Consider the following 21,067-nt stretch of genomic DNA (forward strand, 5'->3'; position numbering starts at 1 on the left):
TCTGACAGGAACTCTTAATCATCTATTTAATGTATTTAATCTCCCTGTTTTACAAAGCAAAGGTTGACCTCCACACATCCAGACACACAGCAACAAGTGTTCATTTAGAATCACAGTTCTAACCATCTGGTGAACATCATTTTTCTTCTATTAGCTATGTTTTGGTCTCTACAAATTCCTCAGAGAAATTTGAGAAAAATTGTGAGTCAGAGTCTTTCACTAAAAACAACTGCATGTTGCCACCAAAACCAAGATTGGCGAGAACAGTGAGGCTGAAACAATGAGGTGAAACATGCTAAAAGGGTTAGCAGAGTTTCGGGACACAAACCTCAGTTATTTTATACACTATTAATCAATTGTAAATATATTGAATAGAGCAGCTTTAACTTGTATGGTTTTGAGTTCCATAAAAAAGAGCCTTAAAGTAATTCAATTTCTGTGTATTAAATATTTGATTCCACCATTTCTCCAAAAGGAATGAAGGATTTAAGTTATCAATAATCCTCCAGGTGTGCCTCCAGGTTAAATGTAGACGACTGCCCATTTCCAGCATCAAATGTCAAATTGATAAGGTGGGTTATGGGGATTGGTGGATTGCAGAAGCCACTTTTCAAGCTACATAAACTTGAGTGCCTTTGGCTTGTGAATGAGTGGGCGGAGGAACGCGGCAACTAGCTGGGCTGTAGAAGAGCTGCTGTCCACCCAGAGTGGGAGGTTGATTTATTTGAAACAGCATGCAGACTGCAGACGGTGGAGAGTCTGGAGGATGAGTTTGCTGTTTGATCATTTTCACCCACCACTAATGTGATCTTCTCAACACCTGTCTGATATCCAATAGCCTTTTTGTAGAATGATACGATAGAGAACAGGACATGATGTACTTTACATTTTCAGTCTGACAGAAATAACAGAAAAAGAATGAGATGGTTGGGAGGATGTCACTCTACCACAACTTCAAACGATATATGTGAAGCAATTTCAACTCCCTCCAGCTTTGTTACAAAAGAAGCTTTTGCTGCTGAGGACCAGTGTTGAGGCGTAACTAATTAGGTGATGGAGTTATATCATAAAATTACATAATAAATAATATTGCAATCTGTTACAGTTACAGAGTTGATGGGTGGTTTCTTTGCATCAACTCAGGTACCTAACACAGATAAGTCTGGCCATGATAAGAGAAAAAGATATTTAAAAAGATGAATTCAGGAGCGTGTGCGGCACAGTGGTGCAGTGGTTAGCATTGTCACCTCACAGCAAAAAGGTTCTGGTTTCAAATCCAGGCCTGGGCCTTTCTGTGAGGAGTTTGCATGTTCTCAAAAGTGTGTTAGATAATGGATGGATGGAATTCAGGAACCAGTGAAAAAGCCCCATTGATGGTTTGATCATCACACAGCATGGAGTTCACCAGAATTTAAGGTTCTGGGAACTTTTTTACTTCACTTCACTTCACTTAATTTCACCTCAGTTGTGATCTACATACTTGTGATTTGTTTTGGTGGTCGTGCTTTTAAAAAAAAAAAATGTTTTATAGTTCTATTAAATACATTTTAATCAAAGTTTTGACAGTAAACAATGCTGAGTTCTGTTTGGGATATTTTAAAATGACTAGTTTAAATGAATATATAAGTTTTAGGACTTTTCAGCTTTATTGTCCAGTTTAAAACATTTGTCTGACAAAAAAATCAACTGTAACAAGTTACATTGCTTTGATTAAGTAAAAAAAAAAAATAGCTACATGACTTATTCCATTTTTAACAGTCATCTGTAAGCTATTACATTTTAAAAGTGACCTTCCCAACCCTCTGAGGGTGGATCCCCAGATTCAGAGCTGCAGGCCTGCTGGCAGGACAAACAGCAGCACCATTGAACAAATTCAAAAGGGCATTCCTGAATTAGCTGAGCGACAGACTTAAACACATTTGTTTCTGTGACGTCAACAATCATACTTAACTTTCATTTTGCGTCACTTGAGAGCATATAATCAAATAAAACCATCACTTTGGGAATAGTCAGTTACAGTGATGTGCTGACTGTCTACCTTTGTCTTCTACTGCTCATTGCAAAACATCACTAATCTTGTAATGCATAATTTCCAATATCAGGTAAGTACTTCCCCCAAAAAGGACATTGACATCAGATTAACTGTTTTTCTTTTTTAATTTGTTGGCAATATGGATTTGATTTTCACATCATCAGTGAAGCAACGTTATTTAATTTTCATCATTTAAAGGAAACAGTATTCAATTATATTTCAAAATCCCTCCAATGAAATTAAATAATAAATAATTACTGCTCAATTTATCGGACCAAATTCTGTAGATTTTCTTTCCTTTCATTAAACTGACAGAACTCTTTGATGGTTCAGTATTAAGACAAATAGGATACAGTATATTGAAGCATACTATTATAAAAGTGGTTGTTGCAACTCCATGAATGATTTCACTCTTCTTCCTCTATCGCACACACTTTCACAAGCTGAGTACGGAAGCCTTTCTAAGAAAAGAACAGCTCTTACAGACATGTTAGGATCTGGAAATCAAAGGTTATGATGTCACATTGTCAGACTGGACAGTGGTTGATTGGCAGGTGACCTCTGAAAGCCTAGAAACAATAACTCAATGGTAATGAGGTCCTGACCCTGAAAATGCTGAAAAAATGCCCTTCAGAGATGACTGGTTTAAGAGAATGAGCTGTGTGGCAGACAAGGAAAGTCTTTTCTCCATTTTGTCATCTTTTCACTTCATTTTGCTTCACAAAGAAACAGCTGCTGAGTGCTTCCAGCCGCACACAGATGCTCTGTTTGGTCATTACGGTTGATGGGTGGTTTCTTTGCATCAACTCAGGTACATAACATGCTGTTAATGGCAGCGACACACCCATCCCTGGAGAAACATAACAGCTTTTAACACTCATAAACACTCACACTCACACACACTCTGGAGACCCAAACTGGTGGGAGCACTTCAGCATCCACCCTGTGTAGGTATGCACGTGAGTGTATCTCTGTACATCTCCACTTCTCCTCCTGTTGGGGATAAAAAAAACGTACATGCAGTAAATGAACACACACACACACACACACACACACACACACACACACACACACACACACACACACACACACACACACACACACAGAGGGGAGAGGCAGGCGGTGAAACAGGCTGACAGTATTATGTTGAAAACAGTGCTCCCTGGTGGCAAATATACAGCAGGAAAGAGAACACGGGACGAGTCGATCTCAGAGACTGAATCCATTGTGTCCTACAGCCATCCAAGTTATTATTTGTAGGCGTGTGACCTCTTGTGAAACCCTGTAGAAAGGTTTCCTCTCTCTGTATCAGTATCCCTTCATCTTCTTTATCTTATAATTATGTTGTATAGCCATGTATAAACCACATTTCACAAATCGTGTATAGTAAATTTACAATAAACAAAGTAAAGAATAGTGTTTCATGAAATACTAGAAGTGAAATGGATGTTCCCATACATAATCATTTCATAATCATCTATGTAAAGTAAAACAAAAGATACAAGTTATGAAAACAACATAATAGTGCTATGTGCTATCATTATTTACAACAATATAGCAAATATGATAACAACAATTTATTATTCATTTCTGCTTTGTTTTAATTGTCATTTATTAGCGTGTCTGTATGTAGTAGGGGTCAAAAAGTGACCACGTTGAAAATCTGTCATATTTTTATGTAAACCTGTAAATGATCGAACGGTTTAAGAGTTTGGAAACAAGACAATATCTTAAGAGAATGAAGAAGAAACATTTCAGATTCTGCCCTGTCTTTAGGACAATAATGAATTCACCATGTTAACTCCTTTGTACCATAGATCGGTTTTCCTTGAGTTGTATCCTTCCAGTTAAGTGGTGATGACACTCAGAGGCTTTTTTTTTTTTTTTTTCTTTTCTTTTTAATATATCAACTTGTAGCAATGGTCCTTTTTCATTTTGACTTGTCACAGCAGGTAAAGCCCAGTTGGAGTAATGATTGCCATGACAGTGAACCAACATGTACAAACCTCTCTGAAGTGGAAAGCAGCCATCATTAATGCACCTGTGCATTCCTACAATAACAAGTCAAAATGTATTCCATAAAATCCTTCACCTGTTATAAATGCAGCTGTGCTTTTTCCAGCAGTACATTGCTGACTAAGTAGAATTGGGATAGGGTGGGAAACGTGGCATCAGAGCTAAGTAAAAGTGCCAGATAGTTATTTTAAGCACAGATGAGCTTTCTCAGAGTCAAATTATGGCTATGCTGAAGGTCTCTGAGGGGGCAGTGCATGTCACTCTAAAACGCTTTGTGGAAACTGGATCAGTTGTAACTAAAGCACAATGAGGCAGATCAAAAGTGAACACGCCATCAGAAGATCAATACATCACGCTTTGTTCACCGACAGGTAGAAAAACAACGGCATCACAGATACAGAAAGTCTTCAATAAAAGATGGAAGACAGCAATAATCAAAAGTCATGTCAAAAGAAGGCTGTCTGTGGTGTCAGAGGACAAGTAACGTCTCTAAATCACTTAGCGGTAACAGGAGTGTATGTAAGGAGACAAACAGGAGAGAGACTATATTACTACAGTGTATCAAACCGACAGTGAAACATGGCAGTTGGAATATTTATGTTTGAGTCAGGTTTGTGTCCCTGGACACCTGCATCAAATCGACTCCACCCTGAGAGGAAGTAGCTCTCGACTCTTCAGAGACATGCTCCACCCTCTGGTTTGCATCTTTGTTTAGAAGGATTCATACCAAAACAGGATAATGAACCAAAACACACCTCAAAGCTTTGAAAAACTACTTGAAGACCAAAGAAGTAGAAGGAGAGCTACTTGTCTCCGGACCTCAACGCCACTCAACAGTTATGGGGCACTTTAAGACTGAGAAATCCTCACTTTTGACCTCATAAGAAGTTCTTTGGAACTTTGTGCAAACCTGATATGCAATGTTATCCCACGATCTGACATGGTGGACAAGTGGATTATCTGATGTACGATACTAAACGTTGTTGCCCCTCTGAAAAAAACAGTAATAAATCAGATCAATCCTTGGTACAATTTGCATGTGAGCCCTTTAAACCAAACATCTGTCATGCCAGAACCACATATCATTCATGAGAATAACGTAAAACAAGATCAACTAAAGGTTTATTTTGCGCACTGCAGACAGGCTGACAAAGGCTCACATCTCTGTGGAGCCTTGTAATCCTTTAGCTCGTAGTAGTCATGGCTTCATAAACTTCTTTATTAATAAAATTGTCGGGCACATCCTTCTTCCCACGGTCACAGATATGTCACCCAGTAAAGAGCTTTGAAGACGTCTGTAGGACCTGATTTACATTTAGACAGCTCCTCTCCTGTTGAGCTCTCTGAGTGCACTGCATTCCCAACTAGACTTCTCAAAGATCTTTTACTCCTAATTAACACTCACGTATTAGATAAGATTGATTTATCTTCATTAACAGGCTACGTACCACAGCCTTTTAAGGTTGGTGTCATTAAAACTCTACTTTAACTCTTGATCCAGGCAGACAAGCAAACTATAGACCTACATCCAACCAGCCCTTTATTTCTAAAGTCCTTGAAAAATCAATTATGCAACCAGCTGCACAAGAATGGTTTATTTGAAGATTTTCAGTCAAGATTTAGAGCGCATCATAGCTGGTGAAATTTACCAATGATCTTCTACGTTGTAATTGGTTCATTCAATGGACTTGTCTCGCTAGATGTCAGTGCTGCATTTGACACCATTGATCACAACATTTTATTACAGAGACATGTACACAAGTCGTTGGGATTAAAGGAACAGAACTTGGTTGGTTCAAATCATATCAATCCATCGGATTTAAATTTTTTCATGTCAACGATGACTCTTCCAAACGCACAAATGGAGTTCCACAAGGTTCAGCTCTAAGTCCGATACTTTTCACATTTTACATGCTTCACTTTGGCAATATAATTAGCAAACACTGCATTCATTCACATTGTTATGCATTTGACAAACAGCTATATTTAAAACAGATGAAACCAATCAATTAGTCAAACTTCAAGCTTGTCGATAGAACACAGATGACATGTTTATTTTCCATCCTTTTTGAGGCGTGTATGCCATTTAACTCACACATAAAGCAAGTTACATTTCGTGTGCTTTTTCCGGAGACGTCGCTGGCTCTGGAGCTGCTTGTTTCTGTACTGGCTCTAACTACCTACCCAATGTTTGTGGTTTGTTGTATGTGTATGCTGTTCTGTTCTCTCTCCACTATCCCAGATGGAAACTTTCCTCTGAGCCTGGTTCAGTTGGAGGTTCCACCAACGTTGTGTGGAATCTTTGGGTTCTTCCCTATAACGTGGTATAGTTGTGTTTGAAGTACTTTAATATGTTAAGTGCCCTGAGATGACAATTTGGCGCTGTACGAGGGGGAATCAAAATATTCAGAGACTTTTATGTGCGATTGGAGCACGGCACCGAGGCGTGCACGGCCCGGGGGGGAGTTAGAACCTTCATGAGTAAATATGCCAAGTTTTATCACTATCAGAATCAGCACCTGAGCTACAGACATTTTTGTGACCACTGGTGGAGTAAAATGTTTTATTATATTCTTGAAATGAATGCAAAATAGAAGTAGAGTATTTTCACTGGCGGCCTCAGCCTTATGGATCCCACTGTCTATGTGTCTAAGACATACATAAGGTTGTTCTCATAACACACTCTCATTCTACTTCCTTATTAAAAAAAACGGTGCTAAAGCTTATTCCTCATTTTGTTGGTTACCTGTTCATGCTTCATGCTGTGATATGGTATCATATCATTTCCACTGTTTCCACAGTATTTACTGAAATTGAAGCAGTTGACCTCTGTGCTTAATGCCACATAGGAAACCACAGCATGTTGATATAGTTTTAACATGTTTGCGGTTTTCAGATATTTCTGTTGCATCAATGCAGAGCTGAAACAGTTAGCTGACTAATCAATTAATCAGAATACATAATGACACCTTACATACACAAGACAATGCAGTGTGTGGTTAGGGCTGCTGACAGGGCAAAACAAGATGACTGAAAATGTAATGTTTGGCTCTAATCTTAACAAATTTTCAAAGTTTAACTATAATTTTTCACCTTTTTTTTCATAATTTTTTTCTGACAAAACAAAAATGTACTGTGGAAAATAATCTACAGATGATTCCGTATCCAAAGGGATTGTGGCCATATAGGTCTGTCACTATGCATCATAAGGGTCATTATTATCCAGTGTTAACACGACACATAGTGACTGCAGCTTTGTTTAATTGTCAGTAATTGCACTCTACTGGTTCTGTTTTAACATTATTTCATGATTTAATGTTACAGACACTCGACGTAGAACAACTGCACTAACACTTCAGTTCCTGTACGTGCTGACACAACAGAAACTACTCTGGTGATACTGTACAGTTGTATTTACTCTCGATTGGCTCATTCTGCAGTTTCACTTGATTTCCACATCCCATTTTTCTTTAACCAGCGGAATGACTCTAGCGTGACCTCAGTGACACAATCTTCCAGGTTGTTTCACCCGGCACAGCAGCAGCCCCAGCCGAAGGGCAGTACAAACCTCATGATCAGAGTCATGTCAATGACAGATGTCATTCATGCTGCCAAAAACTGGAGCCTCCCCACAGGTGAGTCCTCTTCCCGGTGTAAGAGTGGCCAAGCTACAGGCTCAACAAACAAAAGCATCTGCAAGGGTTGGACTCAGAGTGCTTTTGAAGGGCAATACTGATATTTTTATGGTAAGATTAAAGTTGCTTTTGATGATTTTAGCAGGAATCCGGAAACCTAATCAGTCTCAACAGACACTGCAGAATGTACATCAATAGGAGGAGGGCGTGTTTAATTTGACAAGAAATATGTAATGAAAAAGGAACATTTCTGACCAATATCATCCCCATGACAGCACTCTTTCACTGTATTATTTTCTTGATTGTAGGGTTACTTAAAAAGACGTCAAGGCCAATTTGTTGTGAGGTCAATTTGAAAGAAACTGGCTATTTTATTACCCACAACGCATTCATGGAAAGTCACCGTTTGGAATGACAACAAAAAGGCCAAAGAACTGTGCACTCGCAGGATTTTTTTTTTTCTGACAGCAATCATGAAATAAGTGAGCACACAGCTCCTGTTTCATGAGGAAAAAAGAAGAGGCACATGTGAAACTCCCAACCCCTGCGCTGCAACGGGAAACTCCTGTTTTTACGAACTGTTTCATTGAATCCGTTCTCATCACAAATTTATGACACAAATGTGCCATGTTCTAATATGAGAAGTGAAAAATCATGTATATTCCCAGGAAGGGCTAACAGACGCTGCAACCATGGCGTAAATATTTCTCTGGTACATTTGACTTTTACTGACAATTTAAAGTTACCTTTTTTCACCATAACAGAGTAATTATTATGGATTTTATCCAAGCCTCAATCAGTAGGTGTTTGTAGGCTACATATATTTTGTTAAAAAGAAAAACAACTATCCACTTTGATCGTTTATTAATTTGAAATCTTAATTCCATAGAATTACCATATAAATTGATTGTCCGTAACAAGCGCCTTCACAGTTTCCTTTTGCTCCTGGTGTGACATTGATAATCCCTGTCCCAGGGTCACGTGACACAGCTCTGGTCCTGATGCTGCTGTTACTGGGACCCTGTATGGGGGGTGATTAATGCCGCAAGGCATCGGTAAAAGGAGAAGCAGGGCATCTGCCAACACAGTGGTAGATACTAAAATAAGTATGTACAAACATAATTGCTTTCTTCAGCAATAAGCAATATTCAACATGCATTGTTCATGAAAATATTGGAATAAAAGGACAAAATATATAATTATGAGTTTATTTAGACATGTGCTGTTAACATGTTGCCAATTGACTTGAAGTGATTTGAGTTTCAGTTGCAGTTCAGCAAGATGAGCACAACCTTTATGTTTTCTAGAAGTTGGTCTGCTCTGCACACTACATTTAAAAATGTCAAAAATAACATCACAGAAAAACAAAGGTTGCTACTGACTCACATTAACATTGACGCTTTAAATCCTATTAAGCTCACCAACAGAACATAAAGCAGTTCAAACAAGCACAAGCTTGAAATTACTACAGCGGTAAAGTGCACATTAATGCAGCAGTAATATTTATCCAAAAGCATTGCATGTAACAGTAAAACACTGACTACGAGCATTTTTTTCTGCGTAGTGTGTACGTTTACTTATGATACTTGAAGTAGGTGACATGTTGCTGATAATAGCCGACTTACTTTACTGAAGTAAAGTTCTGAATGCAGGACTTTCACATGTTGAGTATTTCCAGTGTGGTAACAGTACCCTTACTTAGTGAAGGACCTGAAAATGTCTTTCACAACTACAAAACTGACTGTAACACTAAACTATGTCTTTTTTATTTTAGTTAAGCTATTTAATTGCTTGACTGTTGACATAAAGTCACTGCTGAGTTGGCTTGTTGATATTTATATTAATTGATTCTTATCCAGCTGTTCTTTACTTTTGTAGTGTTAAGAACTCCTCTTGCCTCTGCGCGGCACCAATTACCCGCCATACAAACCCGCGCATCATCGCTGCTGATCTGGAAATTCCCCTTTCTGCCATTTAAAAGCTCCGCTCTGAGGGCAGCGCGAGCCCACCGCCAAACCAAAACCCGAGTCTGCGAGCATCATTATGTAGCATTTAGTGTGAGAAAGAGAATAATAATATTAAAAAAAAAAAAGAGAGAGGCAGAGTTGCATGCTTTTTAAATGGGAAATTTGGTGGGCAGCTGGCGTTTCAAGGAGCCGAGCACCGTTGAGGAATGCGACTCGACGTGGGGATCGGACTCGGAGAGCGACGAGCCGGGGGCGGAGGATGACAGCGGCATCTCCGACTCCGTCAGCCCGGCGGAGAGCGAGCGGGCCGCCGGGCACACCGGAGACACGTCCCCGCAGGTACGGTGTTTGGTGCATGTGGTGACCTAACGGAGAGAGAAAGCGGGGCACGGTGCGGTAACATGTGTGCCACCGGCAGCGCACACTATTGACAAGGCCAGGACACAGTAAGGGCAACCGTAGTAGCCCCGGTACATGCCGCTGTGTGGGAGAGCGTGCAGCTAACGCCAAACTTCATTCAAAAATATGTCAGTTTAACGTAACCTTGGTAACAGGCAAAGATAGACACTCAAAGTGAACTTCACTGAGTCACTGACAAACAGTCCTCGGTGTGGCATTGAATCCAGCAGGCAGCACAGATGTCATAAAATATGACAGATTTAAAAATGAATTGACATCATTTTTTATTTTTATAACTAACAGTAGCATATATATATATATATATATATATATATATATATATATATATATATATATGCTACTGTATGTTCTGTATGTCATACCATATTTGGTGATGACATACAGTTATTAAATATAGATAATTAACCCTAACCCCAAGTCTACACTGACTGCCTGCTGGTTTATTTAAAAAAAAATTGAAATACTTTATTAGACTAGAGGCCTATGATTATGATTTATGAATTATCAGAATGTGTTATTAGACTGCTTCCCACTGTGTAGAAATATTAAAAACAGCAGGTTTTAACTGGTTTCAGAAACTGGAACACTTTTTGTTGTATTATTTCATATCGTCTAAACCAGACTTCGTTCATATTTTTGGCTAATTTTGTGTTAAAAGGATGTCTCTAAAGTTAGGAAGCAGATATGTGATGTTCAGTATCAGGTCAAACCACACAAAGACTAGAAGCATGATTCATGACAAAGCTTGTGATATTCAAACTTTTTTTTGAAACAATATAACAGCTTGGTTTTCATATGATTTATAAACTGGGGTCTATATGTTGAAGATAAATCTGAGAGGATCTGGCCCGGTGTAACACTGCGAGCCTCTCTGACCAGTGGAAATTAGCATGACCCAGATTATATTGGAGAATGAGATCTAGTTTCTGGCGTCCTTTGTTGCGATTATACAGCAGCGCTGATGTGAATTGTCCTCCTTTGCTGGAAAGAAATGAATGATGACAGCCCTCGACCTCAAAAGCAAAGTCAGTGCTTTTAATTCGGCTGAATGGCAGATGAGCGCTACACTGCATCTGTTCTAACACGGCATGTTTTTTTTTATTTCAGAGCTGCATTTTCAACCATTTCCTTTTTTTCTTTCATTTATTTTTTTGTCTTCTTTTTATTTCTTTATATCTTTCTTACTTCCTCTCCCAGCTGACTGACTCCCCGGAGTCTGCTCCGAAAATGAAGAGGAGTTTCTATGCCGCCAGGGACCTCTACAAATACCGTCACAGCTACCCGGTACACACACACACACACACACACACACACACACACACACACCTGTGCCACCAAATGTAGTGCAAATGTAGCTTTTCAATGCATTCAAACACACACACGCTAATGTTTTTGATCTGTGTGTGTTCCTGTGAAGAACTATAAAAAGTCCCGGCAGCCCAACGAGTACCGTAACCTGCGCTTCTACCTAAACAAGATCCCTCTCGTACCTGATGGTGAGACCACACACACATACACACACACACACACACACACACTCACACACACACACACACACACACACACACACACACACACACACACACACACACACTCCCACGCAGACCTCTGAACACTGGAGAGAAGTGATGTTAGCTCTGGGTTTAGTGAGTTTTGTTTGGCTAAAGGTCATGTTGGATTGGGAAAGCCCAGCAGATTAGTGGACTGATCCCATGTTTGAACACGCTTATACACACACACACACACACACACACACACACACACACACACACACACACACACACACACACTCATACACGAACAAACACACACTAGCACACACACTCTCTAGAAAGGTGCGTGGTAGCTAATTAGCCCCCGTCTCTCCTCAGGTATCTACATAGAAGAGATCCTTTCGAAGTGGAGAGGCGACTACGACAAACTGGAGCACAATCACACCTACATTCAGTGGTGAGACATTTCAGCCGTCTGGCTGTTCGTATGCTTGCTTTATTTTCCTGTCCACTTGTCAAGTAAATGTCAAGAGAAATAAAGTGAGGGTCAGCTGTACTCCTTCAACGTAACGCTCAGGACGTTTTAGAGCAGGGGTGTCAAACATACGGCCCGCGGGCCGGATCCGGCCCGCCAGAGGGTCCAGCTCGGCCCGCCGGATGACTCTGCTAAGTGGGAAAATTACAGAAAGACATAAATTGCATTTCTATGAGAATATGGAGGTTTATGAGTACAAACGTTTTGTAATTTTTTTTTTAATCGATCCAGTAATTGCTTCAAAAACAGCGTAAATGCGACGTCTGCTCCGGAGGAAGAAGCGCTCGTTGTCACAGGCAGCAGCGCTCGCTGCCAGGGAATCTGCAGGGGAGAGCCCAGGCAGATAAACAGTGGGCTGATGTCTTGAGTTTTTGCTCTTTATGTTTCTGGTTTATTGTAGAAAGACCTTAAAATAGGGTTTATCATCCAAAAACCTTCACCAATGATTTAAACATAGAGAAATATTGTCGTTATGTATGCGTTATTATGCTATGATTTTACTGGTCTGGCCCACTTGACATCAAAGTGGGCAGTATGTGGCCCCTTAACTAAAATGAGTTTGACACCCCTGTTTTAGAGGAAGGAATTTGTATTTGACCGCTCCGTCCCCACCGAGCCTCATGTTGTCACACGTAGCGTGCAGCTTATGTGAAATTCTCCGTCTTTTGGATTTTGAACAGTGGCAGATAAAAGCATGCTTCTCATTTCTCTGTCTCTGGCTGTCTGTTTAATTATTCCAGCTGTTTTAAACAGAAACCTTTTAAAAGGCGTTAATTATTCTCTTTCTGGCTGTATGTCCCACTGGCCTCACCAGGTGATTATCCATATAGAAACGGCATTGAAATACATTGCAGTGTACAGCTGGTTAGTACTGTAGCTCCAAGACCGGGTCTCACTCAGTGAGGTGATACCGGAGTTTTTTTGAATGCTGCCAGTAAACCCACAAACTAATACAATGTAATGTTATGTAACAGCTGTGTGTGGTGAGCTGGTCGGCTGGACATGCTAAACATCTGCAGCTCCTCTCATTGATAAGTTACTGCTGTGGGAAGGTTTTAGCAAACAGCCATCATACAGCCTGTATGAACACCGTTCAGAAGGGCCCATAGTGTTACAGCGTTATTCTAATTTGGCAGAGGGAACAGTAAAATGACAATGTAATAATCTGCATTATTTAGTAAGCAAATGTCTTTTCATCTAAAACTCTCTTTCATTTCATCACGTCTTTTTCTTTTTACTCTTTTTCTGCGTGCCAGGCTGTTCCCATTAAGAGAACAAGGGCTCAACTTCTACGCACATGAACTGACTCAGGACGAGATCAAAGTAAGTCACATGCAGGGTTTTTCCACTGCGCTGCGTTAAACCGTGACGACACGCCTTTCACCTGCAGCCTCACAGCGGCTGACGGCTGCCAGGCAGACCGACCCACACTGATCTCCCCTCCTTCCCTCGGAGGTGTCTGTCTGAAACGTCTCTCAGTACTTTTGTTGCTTGGATTTCACTATCTGTGGTTTGGATTGTGGTTTCGCTCCCGTGTGTCTATGTGCATGCAGGTATCAGCCTCATTTTACGATCCACTGGTGACGTTCAGCCACGTTAGAGCTGACCGGATGTTACTGCGGATGCAAGCCCAAGTTTCACTCTAAAAGCCTTTTAACTGGCAAACTGTTAGGATTCAAAGTGTTTATCATACGTTAATAAGCGTCATTAGCAGTTCGGGTATATTACAGAACCTCTCGGTGCACTGCAGTGGAAAGCAAACACACGCACACTGGAAAACCCCTAAAGGACAGCGTTTCATCCAGACAGAGTTTTTGTGAATGATTTGTTTGTGTTTCCTCCTTGCAGGACTGTTTACCACAGTGGAGCGATTCCATCTTACATCCAACCAAAATATTAAAACCATTTCTTTTACCATAAGAACATTTAATAAGTCACTCAAATGGGACCAAAAAAAAAAAAAAACACCAAAAAAATGCTGAGAGAATATTTTAAAGTAAATCTGATGTCAGTTTGAGAAGAACTGACGTCTTAAGGAGTTTCCCCACTCAGCTGTTTATTTCCCAAATGTTCTAGTTCATCTTAAGCTATTTTTTACAATGATGCGTTTTTAAATTGATTCACACTCTCATTTTTAACGGGTGCAAACGTGTGCGACTGAATTCAGATGTGATTGAGGTGACATCACAATGTGTTTACATACAGTTTTAACGACTCCATCTGATCACCCTAAACAAAAAGGTGTTGTTGTGCGGTACCCGTCCGCTGCTTTCTGATCTGTTGCGTTCGATCCCGTCAGGAATTCCAAAGCACTCGGGAGGCCAAGCGCAGATTCCTGGCGGCCTATTCCCTGATGTTGGATTTCTATGGCGTGAAACTGCTGGATAAGAGCGGGAACGTTGCTCGGGCTCCCAACTGGCAGGAGCGCTTCCAGCACCTTAATGAGTAAGCACAAAAACACACACTCACGTAAACACACTGCGGCAGCTCGAGGGCACAAAATTACAGACAGAATTTGTCTGAACTTTTCGCTCTGTTGCCAATCGCTGCTCTGGTGTCCTTTAGCAAGGCAATCACTCCAAACCCTCTGCAACTTAATTGTTCTTGTCTCAGCAGCCAAATGTGAAACGGCATGTTTAAAGTCAACAAACAGATGGTGAAAGGGTAATTTAAAGGGAGAATTTTTTTTTTTCCTTTCACATTCTATTTTGATGGTTTTGTGGCCTGAGATAAGTTATTGCCTTTTCTTGCCTGAATGCCACATTTTGCAGTTTGCACTTCAAAGTATGTTTCTCCTTGAACTCAGCATGAGCTCAGTGCTATAACTACAACCTCCTCAGGTCACAAACCTCCTCCAAACCTTAGCCTCTAATGCTAATTGTTGCCGTTAATCCCAAACAGCATTAAAAAAAAAACAAAAAAAACGCTCCACCATAAAACAGCTGCTCAATCCAGTTTTAGTCCCCTCTCATGCCTTTAATACCCCACTAAGAATAAACAGACTTCTGCAGTTTCTAGATTTAAACAACTATCGGAAACAATAATTAATAGTTTGTTCTCTGTGTCTCAAAGTCCTCAGTCTGTACATCATCAGGATATATGCCTTTATAATAATAAAAATAATAATAATAAACTTTCTTTGGATAGCACCTTTTATACCAGAAATTCAGCTCAAAGTGCTCCACAGCAAGAACATGACCTGCAGTGTTTCACATAAGAACAGATATAAAGGAACATTTAAAAATATAGAAAAGAAATTAGATGCATAAGAACAGATCAAATGCATACAATTAAACACAAATAGAGTTCAAATATAAAATACGCAAATGTATTTTTAAAGACGTGGTAGTGCAGGAGGGCTTCAGGCGTAGCTAGCTAAAGGCTAAAGTAAAGAGATATGCTTCGAGCTTTCTCTTGAAAGTATTGACTGAGCAGCTTCCCTGATATCTAACAGGTAGTTTGTTCCGCAGCTTTGGAGCGTCGCTGACAGAAGTTGAATCCCCAATTTGTTTCGGCTGTTGCTGGGAACCTCCAATAAACCAGCAGCAGATGATCTCAGTGTTCCTGAAGGCTCGTAGTTCACCAGAGAGTTAGAGATATGTTGTTAACCTGGTGTGAACAGACCCAATTTCACTCCTTGAATATACGAGTCTGGGTACCCTCCATAGAGAATACTGGGCGTAGACCTCGGGTTAACTTTAACCAATCGGCATGCGCCGAAACCGGCCGACACTCTGTCACCGCTGCAACTACCTACCGTGTTCACCGAAGTGTTTTTCCTGAGCACAGCGTATTTTTAAACCGTTTTAATGAACGACTGCAACTCGGCGAGGCGCTGATCGTTTATTCTGTGCTAAACGTTCTGCGATTTCTTTCAGTCAACAAGAGTTAAATATTTTTAATGCTGCGCTCGTCACGTGGTCGCCGATCGGTCCGCCCTTCAGAGTGCCTGTGCAGGCGCTCATACGAGACAACTTACCAGACTGTTATCACAGTGAAGAAAAACGAAGCTGGGAGCGACAGGTGGGCGGAGCCAGGCTAACATGTTGTACCGCCACCATCACCCTTTCACCGCCATCGAGACTAGACACCAAACACTACTTGGGTTGTTCCATTTTTAAATGTAATATTTAACTCATAGTTTACAGTCTGGACATCAACATATTTAACCCGCCACCCCTGTAAAACGTCACAGTAAATGTTGTCTGTCAGTCTACGGTTGTCAGCAGTCCACAGCTGTCCATAAAGGGTAGTGATGAGGGCTACATGGTGTTATTCTTGGCCCTCCATACCAACACTGCACTGACCAGTACTTCGTCATAATCGGGTTACTGACAACCACTTAATTACACATAGGCACATGAAGAAATTGAAAGAAACACACACAACCACAATCCAAAAATGCCCTCTACCTCATGGCCTCATCATTAATCGTTTAACAATCAAGCTGTTCTGTCTCTTCAGGCAATCATGGACCTTCAATCCCAAAACTGATATTGGGTTGGATTTTATAAGACTGTGAGAGTCCTTTTTCACTGCAGACATTTGGAGTTGTGAGCATTAATGAGGGCTCATTCAAGTTTCTCAGTAACTCAGTGCCAGCATGTACCGTAGCACGCCTGTACTTTGCTTCTGAGACATATTAAAAAAAAAAAAGGGGGGGGGGATGGTTATACGCAGCAGATCATTCTGATTTATCATAATTCTCTTTCTCAAATAAACCTTTTTTCTCCTCCTTCGTTCTTTAAAGATCCCACCACAACTACCTGCGAATCACTCGCATCCTCAAGTCCCTTGGCGAGCTCGGCTACGAGGCGTTCAAAGCCCCGCTGGTTCGCTTCTTCCTGGAGGAATCGCTGTACCAGATCACCCTCGCCAACATGCAGCACAGCGTCCTGGAGTACTACGTCTACACCATCCGCCTGCCCGCCACCCGCCGACGCCTGCTCCGCTACGCCCGCAAGCACTACCGGCCCGCCCACGCCTTCCTCTGGGGGCCGCCGCCGAAGAGGCGAGGCGGCGGTGCTGGAGGGAGCGTGGGCGCTGGAAGCAGCGGGATCAGAGCGCCTGCTCCAACACCGGAGCTACAGAGGCGGGGGGAGGAGAGCATCACCTCCATGTCTGCAAGTAGCGGAATTATTGTGTCTTCCCATGATGCCATAATGTGCCAGGACCTGGCTGGAGGAGGGCCGAAGGGCTGCATGGGGGTCGGCTCCAACATGGCAGGACTGGAGGGAGCGCTGATGATGGCGGGGGCGAGGAAAGAGAGGAATGTGTACAACGAGATCGTTCCTTTGTAGGGAATGTGGTTTTAAAAGCAGAAAACAAAACAAGGGTTTTAAAAATGAGCCAGTTCAAATGTAAGATAACAAGTTTGTGGAAGACCCATAAGGACACTGAACCACAGGGTCTTCAGGTCTTGGACTGATGAAAACACCACATTAGAACCATTTCAGGTTAAGGGCTGAGCAAAAACTCTATTAGTGGTTCATTGCACATTAATCACCTTACAGTAACTTATTAGGTATTATAATGTGGGGCTGGGGAGGTGGGGGGTCTTTTTCTGAGCCAAGCTAAATGAACTTGTTTTGGACAAAATCCCAAAACCATCTGAACCAGTCGAGACCTAAATTTGTGTCGCGAGGCGTCTTTTTTTTCACCTCATCAGGACTGAGGACCCAAAACAACTTGGACAGAACTTCGCCTTATTTCATGTTTTTGTCTGGAATTGAAATATAGTAACTGATATTTATGACCATGTCAGAGCCAAAAGTGTTCGCTGATTGAGCTCCTGGCGTTGCGATGGTTTTGGGAAACAAAGTCCTGCTTATTCAGTAGACGCTGTGGTTTGAGCTCCACCAAGCAACAAGCTGGACGGAGCTCACGTTGTACAGGTGCTGGAAAGAGAGCATCAGTCTTTGAGGATGGAGACCAAGAAGAATATATATCTTTTTTATTTCATCCGCTGTAAAAAGGACAGAGAAAGCTAATTTGTCAGCAATACGTTTAGATTGACTTGAGATCCTCCATATTTTGTTTGTTAGCAGGCACACTTCAATTACACGTCTCCTCTGCCATTTTACTCTCTCTACAACTTTGAGCTCGCCACTTTCTCCTAAAATTGTACAGAACTACACAGCATAAAGTCAAACTTGTGAGTGACTTGATATCTTTAAGAAACATTTCAGAATAGAAAGGCTTTTAGTGACATCACTACCTGTAAACTGCAACTGGCAGCACAGAGGTCCACTAAACAACTGGCTATGTGCAAAATGATGGCTAAATATAGTTATTGTTCATCGTCATTGTTTTAAATGCAGATTAATTGGATTAAAGCACACATTTGATTAGAGGTGAGGGTTACTCTGCGACGCTCGGCTCGCACTTTTGTAACTTTTTTTTTTTTAATCTGTTGTGATTAAATTCCGCTGCTGCATTGTTTAGTCGATGTTACAAATTAAATTGCTCAAATGTGAGGCATCAAAATACATTTTTCCAAATACAGTAAAACACGAAGATTGTTTTTAGTTCCAGGTATCAAACCTCCAGCCCAAAAATGATACCGTTTTTATGACAAGATCATGTTTAGACTGTAAAATGACAAAAAAGTCGGACTCAGTTGTCAACTAAGTTTTCATCAAATATGTAGAATATTTTTGGGCTATTTAGGACAGCATTCCAAAAATGAAAACAGAACACTTTCAGACGGGTAACAAGCTAACTTAAAAATGTTAATGTCTACCGTCAGTGGTGAAAAGGAAGCTATATTATCTCGGTAGCGTGAGCAGCAGAAGCAAACGACATTAACGCTGTAACATTGAAATTATGAAGAAATAAAACCTTTCTGTGTCGCCCAAAACATAACGAGCTGGCAGGCTATTTTAATGTCAAACTGAAAAATGCTAACATAGTTTCTGACAGTTCCAATAACTTTTACAAATGAAGCTACATTAGCTATTTAATGTCAGCAAAACACAGTAGTTTGAAGCTGTAACGTCACTAAATCCTGCACACTGCTCCTTTTAAAGGCAGAAAACAGCCTCACTTTTATCAAATCTTTCTATCCATCTACGGTGTGAATTTATAAATGCTTCTTCACACTTTTTCACAGAAGATTTGTGCCACTTGTTTGGCCTATTTTTTGAATGAATTTACCAAAAATGACGGGACACGCAGTAGATCAGAATGTGTTTTATGAATGCCTTTAATTGGAGCACGAGGCACAAGTAGATATGCCTCTATAGACAGTGAACATTGAATTATGACACGTCATCGCAGGTCATATATTTGTTTTGTTGAAGAAATGAGGGCCCTGCTGTGTTTCTATGACAAACACAGCGACATCTTTGACAGAATCATTCAAGCTTTAATAAATTTGTCGGAGCAGAACGATGCTTTTTTTCAGATGTTATTGCAGAAAGCCTCCATTAGCCTCGCTGCCACGGAACGTGTGTGTCATCTAAAAGCCTTCTATACTGAAATGAAAAAGGTGACTGGATGCGGATTGTGACTGAAGTTAATGTGATGTGTGGTGTGTGTTGCACTATTTGGACAATCTGTGTCTTCCTGGTAAAAGTGCTGTAGGTTTCCCCAAATAGTTGCGCATTATAAACATGATATATTGTTGCCATAGCGTCAAACTCTGCAATAATTTGACTTTATGATATGTCAAATTGAACAGCCATGTATACATAGTTCCTGACAATAGTGTAGCTTGTGAATTTTAAAACTCGTTGACAACTTGTAGGGCTAAGTTTGTAAAAGCGCAGCTGCTGATATTTTTGTCAAATATCGGCAGCAAAATAGTATGTCATCGAGAATGTCGAACCCTCCACTTTAATCTGACTCTCTGAAAACCAGACTTATTCATTCTTTCAGGGTCTGAGATGTTGTTGAGTAACATCACATCATCACACTCAGCACTCCCTCACTTCTATTACGCTAAAACAAAAAACAACATTTAGCCCGAGACATCAGGAAGTGTGTATCAGACGGTCCAATCAGCCTACACACACACAAACTAAGGCACTCTTTGGTATTATTTTACAACAGAGGTGCGTTCCCGGTTGCAGCAGATGGAAGTCTGCGAAGCTGAAATCTGTGAGGCGGGAGACAGATTTTAGCGCGTTTCAACGCTTCCTCCCGACTTGTTCTTCCTGTAGGATGCGGCCTTGTTTCCAACTCGCTCACAAGGCTTCTACATCGCTCCCCAGCCAAATGTATCTGATATAATTGTAAAAATAACTTTTCAGGTGAATTGTATGATAATATGGGCTCAAGTATTTGAATTTTTAGTATACTGTACATGTACATATATGTGTGTGTGAGAGCGTTAGCGTGTGTGAGAGTGTGTGTGTGTGATGATCTTAAGTGCCTTTTTTGTATTTTTTATTTCATCTGTATGCTGTAAGGACTGTCTTTTCCCAACTTATTTCCTCTACATCCTGTTTTTTTGTACAGCATTTTGATATTTCAATTATGGTTTGCATTATAGTCATATACAGTAGGAGTATCAATGTACAGTAACAGCAGGAATAAATCCCATAGGAGTTGGTGTAGAGGAGAGGTTAATACTATATAATACTTGAAATTGTTTGTATCTGGCTTATTTAATAAAATGTGATTGTTCTATAGATGAATATTCACTTTTCTTGCTGGACATACCAGTGGGGCTTTTTTTCAGTATAGACAGACAATAACTAAACATCTGCCCTGAAATGTGAATTTTGCCACAATGAACTCCAATAAAAATGGGGATGTGCATTAAGAACGTCGTCGTCTGGATGTGTTTAAGGAACCGTACTTTGCACTGTGTATTGCATGCTTGTTATAGATGTTGTAAATGTGTTTGTCAGGTGCAAAACTAACCTGAAAGCAGCACTAATCCCGTCGGTTGAGGAAAACCTCGGTGGTTGGAGCCAAAGAAGCGTAGTTTATCTGCCAACAGATATCACTGTTAAATAAGCTCA

At 40.7% G+C, this 21,067-nt stretch overlaps 1 protein-coding gene across 1 annotated transcript; it reads left to right on the plus strand.

Annotated features, from left to right (window-relative positions):
* The first annotated feature begins 9,674 nt into the window (after window positions 1-9,674).
* On the plus strand, window positions 9,675-20,859 carry ogfrl1 (opioid growth factor receptor-like 1). Its single transcript, XM_069174761.1, has 7 exons — window positions 9,675-9,989; window positions 11,268-11,354; window positions 11,488-11,566; window positions 11,942-12,020; window positions 13,355-13,421; window positions 14,398-14,543; window positions 16,849-20,859. The coding sequence occupies exons 1-7, from the start codon at window positions 9,804-9,806 to the stop codon at window positions 17,396-17,398; spliced, it is 1,194 nt and encodes a 397-aa protein (XP_069030862.1). The 5' UTR covers window positions 9,675-9,803; the 3' UTR covers window positions 17,399-20,859.
* The last annotated feature ends 208 nt before the right edge of the window (window positions 20,860-21,067 follow it).

Source organism: Embiotoca jacksoni, unplaced genomic scaffold, assembly GCF_022577435.1.
Source record: "Embiotoca jacksoni isolate LCO1_2020_lvr unplaced genomic scaffold, fEmbJac1.0.p SCAF_61, whole genome shotgun sequence".
NCBI classification, from domain to species: Eukaryota; Metazoa; Chordata; class Actinopteri; family Embiotocidae; genus Embiotoca; species Embiotoca jacksoni.

Excerpts from the sequence above, each read along its gene's own strand:
- ogfrl1 (XM_069174761.1), top strand. The coding sequence starts at position 9,804 with ATGGGAAATTTGGTGGGCAGCTGGCGTTTCAAGGAGCCGAGCACCGTT. Across the intron at positions 9,990-11,267 it reads CCGGAGACACGTCCCCGCAG|CTGACTGACTCCCCGGAGTC; the intron begins GTACGGTGTTTG and ends TTCCTCTCCCAG. Across the intron at positions 11,355-11,487 it reads AATACCGTCACAGCTACCCG|AACTATAAAAAGTCCCGGCA; the intron begins GTACACACACAC and ends GTTCCTGTGAAG.